This window comes from Staurois parvus, unplaced genomic scaffold (assembly GCF_062004578.1).
Source record: "Staurois parvus isolate SC_StPar_1 unplaced genomic scaffold, SC_StPar_1.0 ptg000133l, whole genome shotgun sequence".
Taxonomy (NCBI): domain Eukaryota; kingdom Metazoa; phylum Chordata; class Amphibia; order Anura; family Ranidae; genus Staurois; species Staurois parvus.
In genome coordinates this window covers 14,408,390-14,425,073 of record NW_028317929.1, presented here as the reverse complement: position 1 = coordinate 14,425,073, position 16,684 = coordinate 14,408,390, and the positions used below count along the sequence as shown (strand labels likewise).

Sequence of the window (16,684 nt, the reverse complement as noted above, 5' to 3'; positions counted from 1 at the left end):
TCAATACTAATAATGATGGCGATCAGCAACTTATGGTGGCGATCAGTGCCTTATAGTGGGACTGTGGTGGGCATTCTAATACTGGGGAGAACTGACTTGGTATCCCTGACATCCCCAGTGACACCAATACAGTGATCAGTGCTAAAAAAAAAAAAAAAGCACTGACACTCTACTAATGGCACTGGGCAGGAAGGGGTTAACTTGAGGGGCGATCAAAGGGTTAACTGTGTGATGGGAGTGTTTTACTATGGGGCGGGGGTGTGTTCTTCACTTTTAGCACACTGGTCTGGATGGTTCTACTCAGCCATCCAGAGCAGTGTGCCCAAACTGACACGGAGGGTAAACAAAGCAGCCCTCCTCCCTGTTGGTGATCACCGGTAATCACCGGGCGCCGGCGGGTAATCACCGGCCAGGACCTGGTGATTCACACCTGCGGCCATGAACGGTGGTGCAGGTAAGGATGCATGGCTCGCACTCACCCCCTGCCCGGGGATGCAAAATCTTGTATATATACGTGATTTTGTGCACCCGTGCAGCTATACTGCTGGGGGTAAGTGGTTAAGCAGCTATTTTTTTTGTATAATTCTCCTTTAAGAGGGAGTGGCAGGGGGTGTGTCCTATGCCTACATACTTTTGCTAATAGCTGTGTCCCATCTCAGAAAGTTGGGAAGTATGGAAGCGTCTTCACAGAGGCATTGTGCTGCACCCAAATGATTCAGCTCAAACAGGATGAAATGTGTTGAGTCCTCTGCGCCGGTAGGTGGCGCTGTGGCCGATTCCTATCACATCGTAGCTTCCTGATCTGTACGTTCTTGTATGGCCGTGAAGATAGCTTGTCTGTGCTTGTCAGGTTGGTGCTCGTGCAGTTCGCAGGCTGTGTGGTGGGAATGCTTTCTATAGAACAGCTCAGTGTCCTCTGAGTCCTCCGCGTGTGTTGTGTGGGAGCTCAGTACTTGTCCTGTGTGTACCCGGTATATACATAGGCCGGCTGTGTCATACGAACCGTCCATGTACCGGGGATAGCAGTGTGGCGTGCCATGATTCCATGCACTTCCTATAGGAGCGGAGCCGGACTGTATGATGTAATGTCCTGTTGTATGAGGCGGTCCTGCTCCATACAGGGCAGCTGTACAGCAGAGGAGCCCCACTACACACTCTCATCACTCCTTCCCTATTCCCTGCAGCATTTACCACTTTATTACATGTACTTGTATAGCGCTGTCAATGTACGCAGTGCTGTACATATATATTGTACATTGGCATCACTCCCTACAATCTAAGGTCCCTAACTCACATTCATACATATACATACTCGGGCCAATTTACACAGGAGCCAATTAACCTACCAGCATGTCTTTGGAGTGTGGGAGGAAACCAGAGTACCCGGAGGAAACCCACGCAGGCACAGGGAGAACATGCAAACTCCAGGCAGGTGGTGCCCTGGTTGGGAAGATTTAAGACCAGACCTATTCTGACACTTTTAACATTTATTTATTATTACAGGTACTTATATAGTGCTGTCAATTTACGCAGCGCTTTACATATATATTGTACATTCACATCAGTCCCTAACCCTCAAGGGGTGTACAATCTAAGATCCCTCACATTCATACATACACATACTAGGACCAGTTTAGTTGGGATCCAATAAAGCTACTAGCGTGTCTTTGGAGTGTGGGAGGAAACCGGAGTAAACGGATATATGTAAATCAGCATTTTATTTTTTGCTAGAAAATTACTTAGAACCCCCAAACACACACATATATTTTAATCAGATGCCCTAGTGATTAAAATGGTGTGTGTTGCAATGCTTTATATCACGCGGTATTTGCACAGCGGTTTTTCCTATGTGATTTTTTTTTTTTTTTTTTTGTAAAGAATACCATTTAACCACTTGCCTACTGGGCACTTATACCCCCTTCATGCCCAGGCCAATTTTCAGCTTTCAGCGCTGTTGCACTTCGAATGACCATTGCGCAGTCATGCAACACTTCCCATATGATTTTTTTTTTATTTCATACAAATTGAGCTTTCTTTTGGTGGTATTTACTTGCCACTGGGTGTTTTATTTTTTGCGCTATAAACAAAAAAAGAGCAAAAATGTGTAAAAAAAAAAAAAAAAAAAAGTTTTTTTCTTTGTTTCTATTAACATTTTGCAAACAGGTAATTTTTCTCCATCACTGATGTGCGTTGATGAGGCTGCACTGATGGGCACTGATAGGCGGCACTGATAATGTGGCACTGCAGGGCGCAGGTGGACTGCATTGTAGGGCACAGGTGGGTGGCACTGCTGGGCACTGATCATCAGTGCCGATCCCTTCGCTGACAATTGACAGTTCTCGGCAGTACTTTCCTCACACTATGACAGCGTGAGGAATGTGCAGCTGATAACCGGCAACTGTTTACTGGTGATCTGCTGTGTCATTGGACACATCTGTTCACATGGTAAAAGGCCACTGTGATTGGCCGTTTACCGTATCTCATGATAAGCTGTGTCTGTAGGACATAGCAATCACTGGGGGCGCATTCTGGAATGACGTCCATAGACATCGTCCCAGAACTAGACAACTGCACTGTAGCCGTCCTTCAGCTATAGCGCGATTGGGAACTAGTTAAAGGAGAAGTTCGTTCTGCATTCCTGTGACCTGTTTTCAGCTAACAGTGGGCTGAAGTCCAGGCTGGGAAAAGATCCCGACTTTGAAGTCGGGATCTACCGCAGAATCTGGAGACGCACCTGGCTCAGCCTCTCAGCGAGCTTCTGAGAGCCTCAGTCAGCCGCTCCCTCCTTCTCCAGTGAGCGTTTGGGGGAGGGGCAGAGCAGACAGCGGTGACTGACAGTCACCGCTCTCTTCTCAGAGCAGCAGGGAGAACTCAGAGATCAGCGGTCATGTGATCGCTGAGTTCTCACACTTAGAGCCGGCGGGGACAGATGCAGCATCGGACTGATGCTGCATAGGTAAGTATGATTGGGTAAAAAACCAAACCCCATACTTCTCTTTTAATGAATTTTAGTGCACACAAACACAATATAATACCCGTTTTTTGGTAAAATATAAAGTATGATATTACACCGAGTAAATAGATACCAAATGTCATGCTTTAAAATTGCACGTCCGTGGAATGGCGCCAAAGTATGTATATTAAATTATTCATAGGCAACAGTTTAAATGCCTTTACAGGTTACCACTTTAGATTTACACAGGAGGTCTGGTATAAGAATTATTGCTCTTGATCTGATGTTTGCAGTGATACCTCCCCATGTGCGTTCGCCTTTGTTTACGTATGTGGGACTGACATGTGCGTTCGCCTTTGTGCACAAGCACAGGGGGACGGAGGCACATTAAACATTTTTTTATTATTTTGTTTAATTTTTAAAAATTTTATACCGTTTTTTTTTTTTAATGAAGATTTCTTGTTATTACAAGAGATGAACAACATGGGCATAATAGCATGGGCACTGACAGGTACTCTTTACTGTGAGATCAGATCTCTCCTCTGCCTTTAAAAGCATCAGATCAAACCAAGGTTGGTTTGATCCGATACCTTCACAAGCCAGTAATGGCTTGTTTATATCCGTCGAAACCGAAAGTGACAAAATACACATTGCTTTTGTTTTCTTAGACCATAGAGATGATCGGGTACATTTCAGCTTAACTGCCGGATGCAGGTCCTGGGCTGCTTGTTGGGACAGGAGAGCCCGGGAAGGTGACAGGAGGGGGGAGACCCCCTTCCGCCACCTGTAAAAGAAATCCAGCAAAAAATGTTAAGTCCATCGCAGCCTGTAAACAAAGATAACTGGGATGATGCCTGTAGCAGGAATTATCCTGGTATAACCACCACCGGTAGATCATAGGGACTGAAGTGGTTAAAGCGAAACTAAACTTCTATCATTTTCAGCCAAGTAAGCTGCAATTTTGTATCTGTATCTGTAACTGCCATAGTGCTGCACATGTGATGTCACCAGCCATTTGATATCTTGACAGTTTGAGAGCACAATCAACTGTGACCGTTATCATTCACAACATTCCTTGAGTGTAACTGTTTTTGAAATAAATTTATGGGATTATTTCTGCTTTAAATAAAACAAAATTCATACTGTATGACATTTAGTCTGCTATAAACCGTTTCTTGTGGAAACCGTTGGAAGCCTCAGTGACAGGAGACAGGGACAGAAAGTTGTAACTAGCAATGAGCGAATTTGCCCAGTTTTGGTGAATTTCACTTGAATTTCGGTAACCCCAAATCAGGCAAATCCCGTAAAGTCTATGGGCAGCGAATATTGTCAAATTTCCCACTAGTGTTAGGGGTAATAGGAAAAACATTGCAGAGATATTAGATGACAGGTCCGTGTCTGCTCTGTTTATGTAGAGTGGACAAGGAGACAGCCCACCGTGCTCTATGGACTGGTGGATGTAAACAGACTCCGCTGTCTGTCTACACCCTGCTGCCCTCCGATCCTATCCACCTAGACAGAGGAAAACAAATCCCCTTCTATTTTTTTTTTTTAGCGAATTAGATTGAAGGTAGGTGGGTGTAAATGGACTTGTGCCATAGGAAGACATGGACCATCGGATCAGGTCCACCTGAAAAACTGACAGGCAGACCTGATTGGATGACCTGTGTGAAAGGGACATTAAAAAAAATACAGTACAGTGGGGGGGGGGGGGAACATATTTTATGTAACAAAACTGAAAAAACAAAATCTATTTCACAACATGCTTGGGTGGTACCTTAATGCTGTTTTCATGATTTTCACAGCTTGCTGTGGCAGCAAATATTTGGCTTTGGAATTAACTTTTTTTTTTCTTTTTTTAATCAATCAGCAATGGACCCTTTTTGACCAATAGATAGAAATTGGCCAGCAGAAGAATATATTTTCTTGAAGGGGAATTGGCCGAAATGTGCTAGAGAAGAAGAGTATAGGCAGATATTTAAAGATTAAGAGACCACAGATGAGACAGAAGTGTAAAATTGGACAGCAGTGGGTCAAATTTAAAGAGCAGGGTTAGACCCAAATTTACTATAGTCAAAGACTACATGTTCAGGCTTTACTAGAATTAAGATACTGCAGGGGGATACAGCAGTGTAAAATTGGCAGTAATGGACAGGTTTTAATCAAGGCCTATAGGCAAAAATTGTACTAGAGACAAAGAGTAAAGGTAGGGACAAGCAAAAGTGTGCCTGTTCCAGAAGTGGAAAGGTTTAGGATATATATATATATATATATATATATATATATATATATATATATATATATATATATATATATATATATATATATATATATATATATATATATATATATATATATAATATAGTGCCTTTGAAAAAGTATTCATACCCCTTGAACTATTCCACATTTTGTCATGTTACAACCAAAAACGTAAATGTGTTTTATTGGGATTTTATGTGATAGACCAACCCAGAGTGACAAATAATTGTGCAGTGGAAGGAAAATGATAAATAGTTCAAAATGTTTTACAAATATGTGAAAAGTGTGGTATGCATTTGTATTCAGCCCCCTGGAGTCAATACTTTGTAGAACCACCTTTCACTGCAATTACAGCTGAAAGTCTTTTTGGGGATGTGTCTACCAGCTTTAGAAAGTGAATTTTTTTCCCATTCTTCATTGCAAAATAGCTCAAGCTCTGTCAGATTGGATGGAGAGCGTCTGTGAACAGCAATTTACAAGTCTTGCCACAGATTCTCAATTGGATTTAGGTCTGGACTTTGAATGGGCCATTCTAACACATGAATACATGAATCTACGTTGATCTTTAGGGTCGTTGCCCTGCTGGAAGGTGAACCTCACCCCCCCCCCCCCCCATCCCCCAGTCTCAAGTTTTTGCAACAGGTTTTCTTCTAAGATTGCCCTGTATTTGTTCCATCCATCTTCCCATCAACTCTGACCAGCTTTCCTGTTCCTACTGAAGAAAAGCACCCCCACAGCATGATGCTGCCACCACCATGTTTCACAGTGGGGATGGTGTGTTCACGGTGATGTGCAGTGTTAGTTTTTGCCACACATAGCGTTTTGCTTTTAGGCCAAAAAGTTAAATTTTGGTCTCATTTGACCAGAGCACCTTCTTCCACATGTTTGCTGTGTCCCCCACATGGCTTCTTGCAAACTGCAAATGGAACTTCTTATGGCTTTCTTTCAACAATGTCTTTCTTCTCGCCACTCTTCCATAAAGGACAGATTTGTGGAGTGCATGACTAATAGTTGTCTTGTGGACAGATTCTCCCACCTGAGCTGTGGATCTCTGCAGCTCCTCCAGAGTTATCATGGGCCTCATGGCTGCTTTTCTGATTAAAGCTCTCTTTGCCCGGCCTGTCAATTTAGGTGGATGGCCATGTCTTGGTTGGTTTGCAGTTGTGCCATACTCTTTCCATTTTCAGATGATGGATTAAACTGTGTTCCATGCGATGCTCAAAGCTTGGAATATGTTTTTGTAACCAAGCCCTGCTTCAAACTTTTCCACAACTTTATCCTGACCTGTGTGGTGTGTTCCTTGGCCTTCATGATGCTATTTGTTCATGAATGTTCTCTAACAAACCTTTTGAGGGCTTCACAGAACAGCTGTATTTATACTGAGATTAAATGACACACTAGTGGACTCTATTTACTAATTAGGTGACTTCTGAAGACAATTGGATCCACTAGATTTTAGTTAGGGGTATTAGAGCAAAGGGTGCTAAATACAAATGCACACCATACCTTTTCATATATATATGTAAACTTTTGATCATGGCCATTTGGGTGATTTCTGTTACCATTATGATTTAAAAAGGAGTCAAACAACTATTTGATAATAAATGGCGTAATATGATCATTATCCTTTAATAAAAGAGCATTTTTTGGCATGATCAGTCATATTTTCAATATGAATGCCAAAATTTCACAATTTCTGCCAGGGTATGCAAACTTTTGAGCACAACTGTAACTCAAGAGGAAGAGCAGCAATGATGTGGAAAAACATGGAGATAGCTTGGTGCAAATGAATGTCCCCTGGTTTGTTCATAGTCCCACTATAGGGGGAGAGAGAGAAGGGGGGAATGGAGGAGATCACCAGTGCTGAGTCTGGCAGAGGATCCTCAAAGGTTCCAGAATGGTAGACACTTCAAGGCTAGCCTTCAGTGTAGAACAGAAGCAGATATCCAATGTGACATGTAGAAAGAGAGGTAGAGAAGGCGCAGACTGTACTACACTTTATTGTAAAATAGCTGAGAATACACTCACATTTGGGAAGATATATACAGGCACATCTGAAGTGTATGGGAATCTTCGGGACTGATGTGAATCCGGTCACTTCACAGTGGCAATTCACACCAGTCCAGGAAGATTCTTATACACTTCAGATGTGCCTGTATATATCTTACCAAATGTGAGTGTATTCTCAGCTATTTTACAATAAATTGTAATAGTCTGCACTCTGACGCCTTCTCTACCTCTCTTTCATGATGTGGAAAAAGCATAACCTATAGCAGCCAATTTTCTTCTTCTATTTTTTGAGATTTGGATGTATGGAATAAAATAAGGAAACATACCGCTGGTCATTACTAACTTTAAAACCTGTTCTGAGATTGAATAGTGTTTGTTGGTAATAAAGACAAATTCTGATTGTTTACTACACTTTGCACACTGGCCTTGATTTTTCTAAACTAGCAAACAGCATTAATATTTGCTGCAGTTTTAAAAGTGTGATACATACTTGTTATAGGCTCATAGGCATAACTAATGGTTTGTCTTTCCATTACTGTCACTAGATCCAGAATGGCTTTGTGTTTTTTCCAACTTTATGAAGAATTCCTCTAGTGAGTCCTCGTATTCTTTTCAGTCTTACAACTAACATCACTAAGGTACGTTTTGTACATTTGGAGCCAATTATATATAAGGTCATACAGAGGGTTCTGGATTGTTGTTGTATTGGTATTCTTTACACCTGTTATTACAGGTTTTTTTATATTGAACTTGCACTTAAAGTGGTTATATAGCCTCACATTTTTTACAGTTATTTTATCTAGTAGGTATAGTAATAATACATCAATGATCCTTTTTTAAATAAGCTTTTAAACATCATATATTCCATACTGTTTATTCTGCATCCTCCTCAATCTTATTTCAGAACTCAAACAACTTCCGGCTGGGGGAGTGTGCTCCCAGGTACTACATCACCCTGCCTTGAGGATGGCATGTCCCAGCTGCCTATTTAAACAAGCCAACATGAGGGCAATTACTCGCCTTGTCACCTGCAAAAAAACAACCTTTATGCTCTGCCTCACAGGCACAACCTTTGCCTGCCTTGTCTGTGCTTCTTACACAACCAGAGCTATCAGTCACAGCACAGGAGATGGAAAATAGAAGGGCTTCTGTTGTAGTGTAGACAGAGCCTCTGCACATGACGATTTGAAGGGAGGCAGTGCAGAGGTGGGGCTGCAGTGTCCTCTAAATTTGGGGATACCTATGCGTGTGGTCACAGTAGGATGTAGTCCTATGCATGGGAGCACCAGTACCCCCATGGGATTGGCACAGGAAATGGGGAATTTAGCAGAGGAGACTGCTGGAAGTTGGTAAGAAGCAGCCAAAATAATATTATAAAGGCACAGCTTCACAACAAACATTTAGGCTTATTGCTTTGATGTATTTACTGTATATAGAAAATATATGTAAAATAGAAACAAGGGTTGAATATCACCTTTAAGCTCAGGGCCATAGCCTTTTAGATGTGTGCATTAAAATGGAAATGAAGTCCAAAAATAAAAAAATTTATTTGTGTAACTTTGTACACTCTCAAACAAATGTAAAAAATTGTAAACAGTGTAATGCGTTGAAACAGCACCTCAAACTGCCCAGCAAAATGAACAGCAGCCTACATGCACAAAGGTAATGAGTTAATATTGCTGTTTAGTAGCACTTTATGCACACAAATAACAGTGTGTGCATGTCCTCACAAGATGTTCCTTAAGCCCACGATTTGAAATTGGAGCTGCAGACAGGAATGGGACAATTTCCCTCTGCATGGGTGGGGGGATTTTTTTTTATTTATCTTCAAGTAGACTTAAAGTGGTACTGAACCATAAAAGCAACCATTTGTTATATTGCAGCTTACCAATTCTTAGATGCGATGGCTGCATTAGTTTTCTTTTTTAGCCTTTCTTTCTTTTATTTTCACCTACTCATCCTGTCAGTAAGTCTGTTGTCTTTCAACAGAACAAGCTGTTCTACAGATGTAGTAGTTACAAGATTGAGACAAACTATTTAACACTAACAGGGGTGCTTACAATGATCAGCTTTTATTTATTTATGTTTAACCTTTATTCCAAAAGGAACAAAACAGTTACTGTAACTGCTTAAAAAGTGTGACCTGGCGTTTGGCTTCAATTTGTTTAGTGTATGTAAATCTAATACATTTAACACTTCCCTACCCCCAGACAGAGAATGCTGAGGGCCATAGGAGTCTCTGTTGCTCCTTTATCCAGAGTGTAGGAGGTGTGTTACTGGCCAGATCACCAGGTGAAAACAGAGGGCAAAAACTAAAAAAGGAAACTAATGCAGCCACCACATCTAAGGATTGGTAAGCTGCAATATATAAAATTTTTGTTTTGGGTTTAATAAGGCTTTAAATGTACTTGTGGGGAAAATTAAATGTAATGTGCCTCGGATGAATTCACACTGTTTTGTGTGTGCTGCAGTGTGTGTGACCCCATATAGTTTCCCTTTCAAAAGAAAAACATTTAATCTAAATGGTATAGATGCGATCCAGCCACGTAAGAAACAAAATCCTACTTGAAAGAATAACCAAAGCTAAGAAACTTTCTGTGCTACACAGTAAAACAAAATCCACAAAAAACCGAACACGGAAACACTGCTAAATCCCCAGCTGATACATTGAAATATTCTGAGCCCTCTTGATACAAACGTGTAATATATAGATATCAAATGTAGCGCTTTTCTGTATAAGTAAATTGACACACACCACCCCCACCACTAGTGCTATTAAAGTGTTACTAAAGACAGAATTCTTTTTTTTTTATTCAAATAACATGTTATACTCGCCTGCTCTGTTGAGTAGTATTGCACAGAGAGGCCTCAATCCTTCTCTCCTCAGGTCCCCCGCCTGTGATCCTGGCTCCTTCTTTGTGTGTCCCCAAAGCAAGCCTTTTTCTATGGGGAGACCTGCTGTGTGCTCGCTCCCCACCTGTGTGTCTACGGAGCCTTGCTCCATAGACACACATAGCGGGACTTAGCTCTGCCTCCCCACTTCCTCTTCACCACTTTTCATTGACAGCAGCAAGGGCCAATGGCTCCTGCTGTTGTTTGAGTCCTTGTGTGAAGAGGAAGAGAGGGATGAAGAGCTGCAGCCATGCACAGCACTGGATCTATTCTCCCCTCTCTTCCTCTTCACACAGGGAAGGGGGAGCACAGGGAAACTAAAAATGTTTTTTACCTTAATGTAAGCAATGCATTAGAGAGTAAAATATGCTTTTAGCTTTAGTATTACTTTAGGTGCATATGATAAATCACTCAATTTTATTAACCAATATAATGTACAGACTTTAACAACAAAAAAAAATATGAAGAAATGTATAAAGAAATCCCAGAGTTCTTTTTTTAATCACAAGATAAAGTCTCACTAGTGCAAGATTAGTAGCAGGTGTTGCTACTGTGAGAGAGTCATCCAAAAAACTACCTCTGTCCAGATCAAAATAGTCTTCCTTATATTCGGTGAATCTTCAATAAATAAACTCTTAACCTTACGCTAACCTTATTCTAAGTTCACCTTTTTAAAAACAAAAATAAATACAAATATTTTTGCAGGACAAAAAAAATTAGCGTTTATTATTTGTATTTATATATGATAAGCCTGCAGAGCATTGCACCTGTGATGAATGTGCACATTAGTGTCCTCACAGTTTATTAGAAACGAAAAGCCATCTGCTGTTGTGGCAGACAGGACTTGTAGTTTTCTCATTCACAGATTCCTGTGAATGAATGACGCATTTGTGTGGACAGAGCCCCATACAGCCATGTTGCTTTAAAAAAAACAGTGGGCATGGGGAGTGGAACTCCAGCAGTGCGAGGGCAGACCCGGAACATGTTACACTCTAAATATGGGTGTAATGTGTAACATGCTCCCAAAGATGAACTTCTGCTTTAAAGCAGAACTCCGGGCAAAAACGTCTTTAGATGTCCTTGTTGCTAATTTTCTACCTTCACTGAATATGTCAATCATCTTTTGGTTCACTCAGTAGTTGCTCTGATTATTCGCGCCTATTAATTTTCGGTTCAAACCTTCAATTCTCTTTGGTTTCCTGTTTTGTAAGACCAGTGGCTGCTATGAGTCCTATTACCCCAGCCACTGGTCTTGGCACATCCCTTCTGTAGTTCTTTCTCCAGGAAGCAGTGATGTAATTCAACCCACTTGCAGTGGTGGGCAGACCGAGACCCTCAGACACATTCAACATGTACAGGCCTAGTGTACCCACCCACATTCACTACAATTTCCTCTAGTTGATGGGAACTGTAGTTTTCTTTTACTGCAGAGAGAGAGGAGAGGATATGATGTAATCCCTGCTGTTGCACCTCCTCCTTGGCAGAGCAGATGCTGTTATCTTTTGAATTCCAAAGATGAGGTCATGACCATTCAATTAGACATCTCCTAAATGGTAAGGATTTTCAAAATTGTATTAACAGTTTAGTGTTTTGTGTAGGGAGGTGTACTAATGGGTAATTTTTTGCTTATCCTGGAGTTCTTCTTTAAGTGAATTCACACCTCCAACTAAACGAAAATGTCATTTACCAGATAATTTTACCTTTCTTTTTCAGTAAAGGTAAAGAGCACATTCTAGGACATCTGTAGCAATCATTCTCCAGTAGAATCTGCTCCTCCTTTAATTGCAGGTTCCCAGGATCCAGATCTCTGACTTTGTTATTGCTTTATTAAGTGTTCTTGCATGGCAAGACCACTTATTGTTCTCTCACATATATATTCTTCTTATTATTATTATAGCCAAATTTATCGTCCTAACTCCTCCCACAGTTTTTACTCTACATAGACAAGTAATATACCAAAATGTGCAGATTGTTCCCGATTGGTGTGCTATTCCTTTGTGGAACGTTTCGCCGAATGGTTCACGAAATATATTGTCATTTTTGTGCTAAAATTGGTCCCATAGGAATGAATGGCAGACTGTTCAAAACTAGAGTGGGAGCTGACAAAAGCTAGAGTGTGAGCTGAAAAATCAGGACATGATTTCTAAACTGCCATCACTCCCTCATTTTCAAGCCCACCAACACAAATCTTATATCAAAACGTTCAGCTATCCCTGCTGCCACTAAAAATGTCCACGGCTAAGCCATAGTCCTAATAGTTTTCACAATATGACCATTTGTTTGCAACTCACGCCACCCATTGACATTCATTGAAACTCCACTCTAGACACCTGAAATTTGAAGGGCAATATCTAAACTGCGACTGTGCCTTCATTTTTAATATTTCAGAGACATGCTATGCATCAAAATGTAGGTCTGGGTCTTATGATTCTCACAATATAAAGCTCTAGGATTTATAGATTTAAAACTACAACCATTTGAAAATGGCAACCGCCAGTGAAGTGAGCAAGTTGGAGCAGTTTGTTTTTAACCGCTCTTCACTGCCCTTGCTGTAGAGTGAGTTGCCATAGGAACCCAGGTGTGTGAGCAGGCAGCAGAGTGACAAAAGCTACTCTGCCCACTCCAGTTGTAGACTACTGGTGGAGGCAAGAACACTTCACACAATTTCCCCAGAAATTGTAGATTTTCTATTTCAAGGTTATTATCACTTTGGCAATGCTGCTTCAGTAGAATCTATCCTACCTCTTCATTGCACACTCCCAGAATCCAAACCTCAGTAAAAACTGAGCAGGGATCACAACAGTGTAAAATCATTTATATGAAAGGCAATCTGGTGAGCAACATTTCAGTTTTAGGTAGAGGTGTGAAATCACTGATATAGAGTAAGGTAGAGAGTTTATTATTGAAGATTCACTATTGTAAAAAAGAACTTTGGAAATTTTTATATATTTATATATTTTTATTAACGATTGTATGCTAAATTATTAATATTTAGTATATGCACTTTATATCAGTAATGGCGGTGGGGTGTTTTGACTTATCTACATGAAACAATACTGACTTGTTCTGCATATGGACCAGGGAAACTGTTTTGATAGAATCCTTTCTGGGCTATTTTCTAACCCACAGGTAGTTTTCTGTTGAAGCTAATTGTAATGTCATGGAAAAAGAAAATGTCTTTCTTACCTATACTGCTCATATATTCCTCCTAATTTTATTTCTGGAGATGTAGATTATTTAAAATGTGTTGGCAGTTAAAGCTGAAATCTAATACAGTTTTTATTGCATAATTACATTGTTCCAGCTTTTACCAAAGTACATATACATCTTCAATATCGGTTGGACCTTTGTGGAAGTGGGCAATCTCTTTAGTAATCGGCACAGTCCAGGTCCTGTGCCAATCTGCCCCTCTTCTGCATAGTGAACACAGAGGATGCTTGCTCAGCACGGCTGCCATTCATAGAGCTCTTTGTAATCTTTTCAGTAAATACAAAGCATTCTCTAATTGGACAATGAAGAGATCTTGATCTCACCACCTGTCCCTCTACCTCAGCTAATCATATAAAACCTTGCATTCATTGAAAAAATGGTCCCACTGGTATAGAATATATTCACTTACATTGGTCCAAACTGGATTACTGTAACTATGCAATAAAAACATACAGTACCTGAAATTCAGCTTTAAATTAAATGGTAAGTTTTTTTTGTATTTTTGTTGTCTTTTGATACCCTGACCTTTGATTATCAGGAAGGATACATGCTCCCATTGCAGTGCAGTTCTGGAACTTCATTTAAAGTGTACTATCAAGAAGGGTTGTCAGTTTTTTTTTTGTTTTTTTTTTTTCAAGGGCACCTCACAGTAAATAAAGTAAAAGGTCATTTCACCCAAAATTTACATTTCATACCTTGTTAGATGCTGGATTACTAAACCACCCAAGAATTTCTTGCATTTCTTAGGCACTCAATAAGTAATAGAATTATCTGTTCTTTATTTTTTGGCTCTGCAAACCTGCTCTGGCCAGTATGAAGGGCCCTCCTTTTCACTGTTGATTTTGTTTTTATTTTTTAATACAAAGACTACAACAGGTGGAATTGAAACATACAGTGGTTGGCAGGAACTAGTTTTGTGTGAAGGGGAATGTAGCCTTGATTGGGAAATTATCATAAGTATATATAGTATTGAAATGCATTTGATTTTAATCCATACTCCAAATAATGAATTGTTTTATTCAATATATAGTGTGTTTATAGTAATTGCAGCTTCATTAAAAATGTTTAACATACTCCGGGCAATGATTTTCACAGATAACCAATGTCAACTGAAAATCAGGAAGCCCAGGAGGATGAACTGCTAGCTCTCAGCAGTATATACGCTGAAGATGAGTTTAAGAGAGCCGACACTGCACCAGGAGGGGAAATCCAAGTGTGTCTGGAACTTCCTCCGAATTTTAAAATATCTCTTAAATGTAAGTCAGATAAAATGCACTTTAGGAAGTACTAAAGTCACATTCATTATATCACTGACTTAAAATGCTTTATCAGTACTGTTAAAATGTTTTTTCTTACTTTGAAAATGTGAATATACCCTCAGTCCATCCCTATAGCTACAGCTGCAAATTTAGTATTTCTAGCTATTTATTACAGCCAGTTGGTGGGGGAATAAATCTGCTCTTTGCTGATTGCAAAACAACATCTCCCATGGTTTCGTCCAGTATCTGCAGTCACTGAGCAAACACATACTGGGCACCCTTTATATGCGCATGTTTCAAGGAAGGAGCTGGCCACTGGATGGTGCAGACTTTACCTGTGCAGTTTACCCATCAGTTGCTTGATTACATCTTATAAGGTCTGCTTCTGGAACAGTAATCAAGGAACTGTTCAGTACAGCACAGCTAAACTCTGTAGCCTCCAGTAGCCAGCAGGGAGGAACACGCAAAGGAATGCCTGGTTTGTGTTTTCACTCTGACTCATCACTTACACTTGTAGTCTCTGTTCTCAGTATATCTAAATGGGAGGCTACAAGGGGAGATATTGAGAGAGCAGAATGAATTGTAGACACAAGCATAAAGGAAATTAAAGTGTTACTAAACCTAGGATCCTTCATTCGCTATATCTGGTCTGGAACATGGAAATGCAATTATTTTAGTCAATATAAACTGCTAAATATCTTTTCTCATCAGTGTAAAGCAGCCTTTTGACTGTTATCAGTGTCCAGGAGAGCACTTGTTAAAGCTTGTTGGAGGAGTTTTCATTCTCCGCTGATTGTCCTGCTGCACCTGACCCTCTGTCTGGACAGCGCTGATTGGTCCTGTGCTGATTACATGCACTCTCCCAAGAAAAACAATACTCTAGCAGTGCACACCAAACAGCATGTGAAGCTTGCCCCCAAGCTTCCGTTCTATCAGCAGATGGATGGGGGACAGTAAAAGAAGGGGAAGATCAGAGAAGACAGGTTAAAACCTCCCTTTTACACAATGCAGAGGAATAACCCCTTAGGTTCCATAGTGAGTATAACAAGCATGCTTTACTGCATACACAGACTGATTTTACTGTTGTGGGTTTAGTAACACTTTAAATCATTCAGAAATTATAATTTGCTTTAAAGTATTTATGGGGGCTAAATATACACTTAATGTTGATGAAACAATTGAGAATTGAACCTTGGAGCATATATGTATTTTTTGTTTTAAACCTCTTACATGTTAAGAATTATTGTTAACAAACAGTGCTGCACACACAATTGTCCCTCAGCTCTTTGCACCAAAAACTGAAAATAAGAAAGTGCTTATTTACAGGAGGGACACTACCACCCATTCAACAATGCACAATAAGCCAACAGCATTACTGTAATGTAGTCACTGTGTCAGTCACACTCTCACACTGATCCGCCTCAAAAACGCATAGGTGTTTTTTCTGCGCTTTCTGAGTCTTTTTAAAGGACGTGACTTACAAACTGCTCCAAAAAAGCTTCCCAAAGGCGTTTTGAGGTGCTTTTCTGGCGTTTTTTTTTAGGCATTTTTCAGTCGCTTTCCATTGATTTCCATTTCCAGGGTGTTTTTTTTAACTCGCCAAACATGCCCCAAAGAAGGAGTTTTGACACCGCACCGCAAACGCAATACCCCAGTGTGAAAACATACATAGATATACATTCCCATACATAGGGAAACATTTGTCTTGAGCTTTTCAGGTGCTGTTTTTGTTAACACAAAAACTCCTCAGTGTGAAAGTAGCCTAAAGCATAAGATAAAATATACACCAAGGGATAAGTGAGTATATAGTAGTCTATACTTAGGCCATAGATGGTGCAAAGAAATTTGCACAATTCCCCCATCATCACAGACAGTGCTGACAGGGGAATCCCTTCGCCAAGCAACTGTCTTCTCCTGGTGAGGTGGTGGGCTTGGGAAGCCATCCCCGCTGACAGAAGCAGCTATAGCAGCCGCTAGCGATAGTCGCAAGTGAATCCAGCAGGCTGGTTGTACCCAAGTTTAACGATCGATCAACTTGGTACATTCAGCCTGCCTTCACATGGCTCGAATCTCAGCCGGTTCCTGCTGAACTGACTGAGAT

At 40.5% G+C, this 16,684-nt stretch overlaps 1 protein-coding gene across 2 annotated transcripts in view; it reads left to right on the top strand.

Annotated features, from left to right (window-relative positions):
• The first annotated feature begins 755 nt into the window (after nucleotides 1–755).
• Nucleotides 756–16,684, top strand: part of RNF14 (ring finger protein 14) — a 67,161-nt gene continuing 51,232 nt past the window's right edge. The window contains exons 1-3 of one of the 2 annotated variants that reach the window (XM_089673037.1): nucleotides 756–850; nucleotides 7,768–7,860; nucleotides 14,420–14,580. In XM_089673037.1, the coding sequence (XP_089529163.1) occupies nucleotides 14,427–14,580 (154 nt within the window). In that variant the 5' untranslated portion in view covers nucleotides 756–850; nucleotides 7,768–7,860; nucleotides 14,420–14,426. The remainder of the gene's footprint in view (nucleotides 851–7,767; nucleotides 7,861–14,419; nucleotides 14,581–16,684) is intronic. The other variant, XM_089673038.1, reaches the window with a different exon arrangement.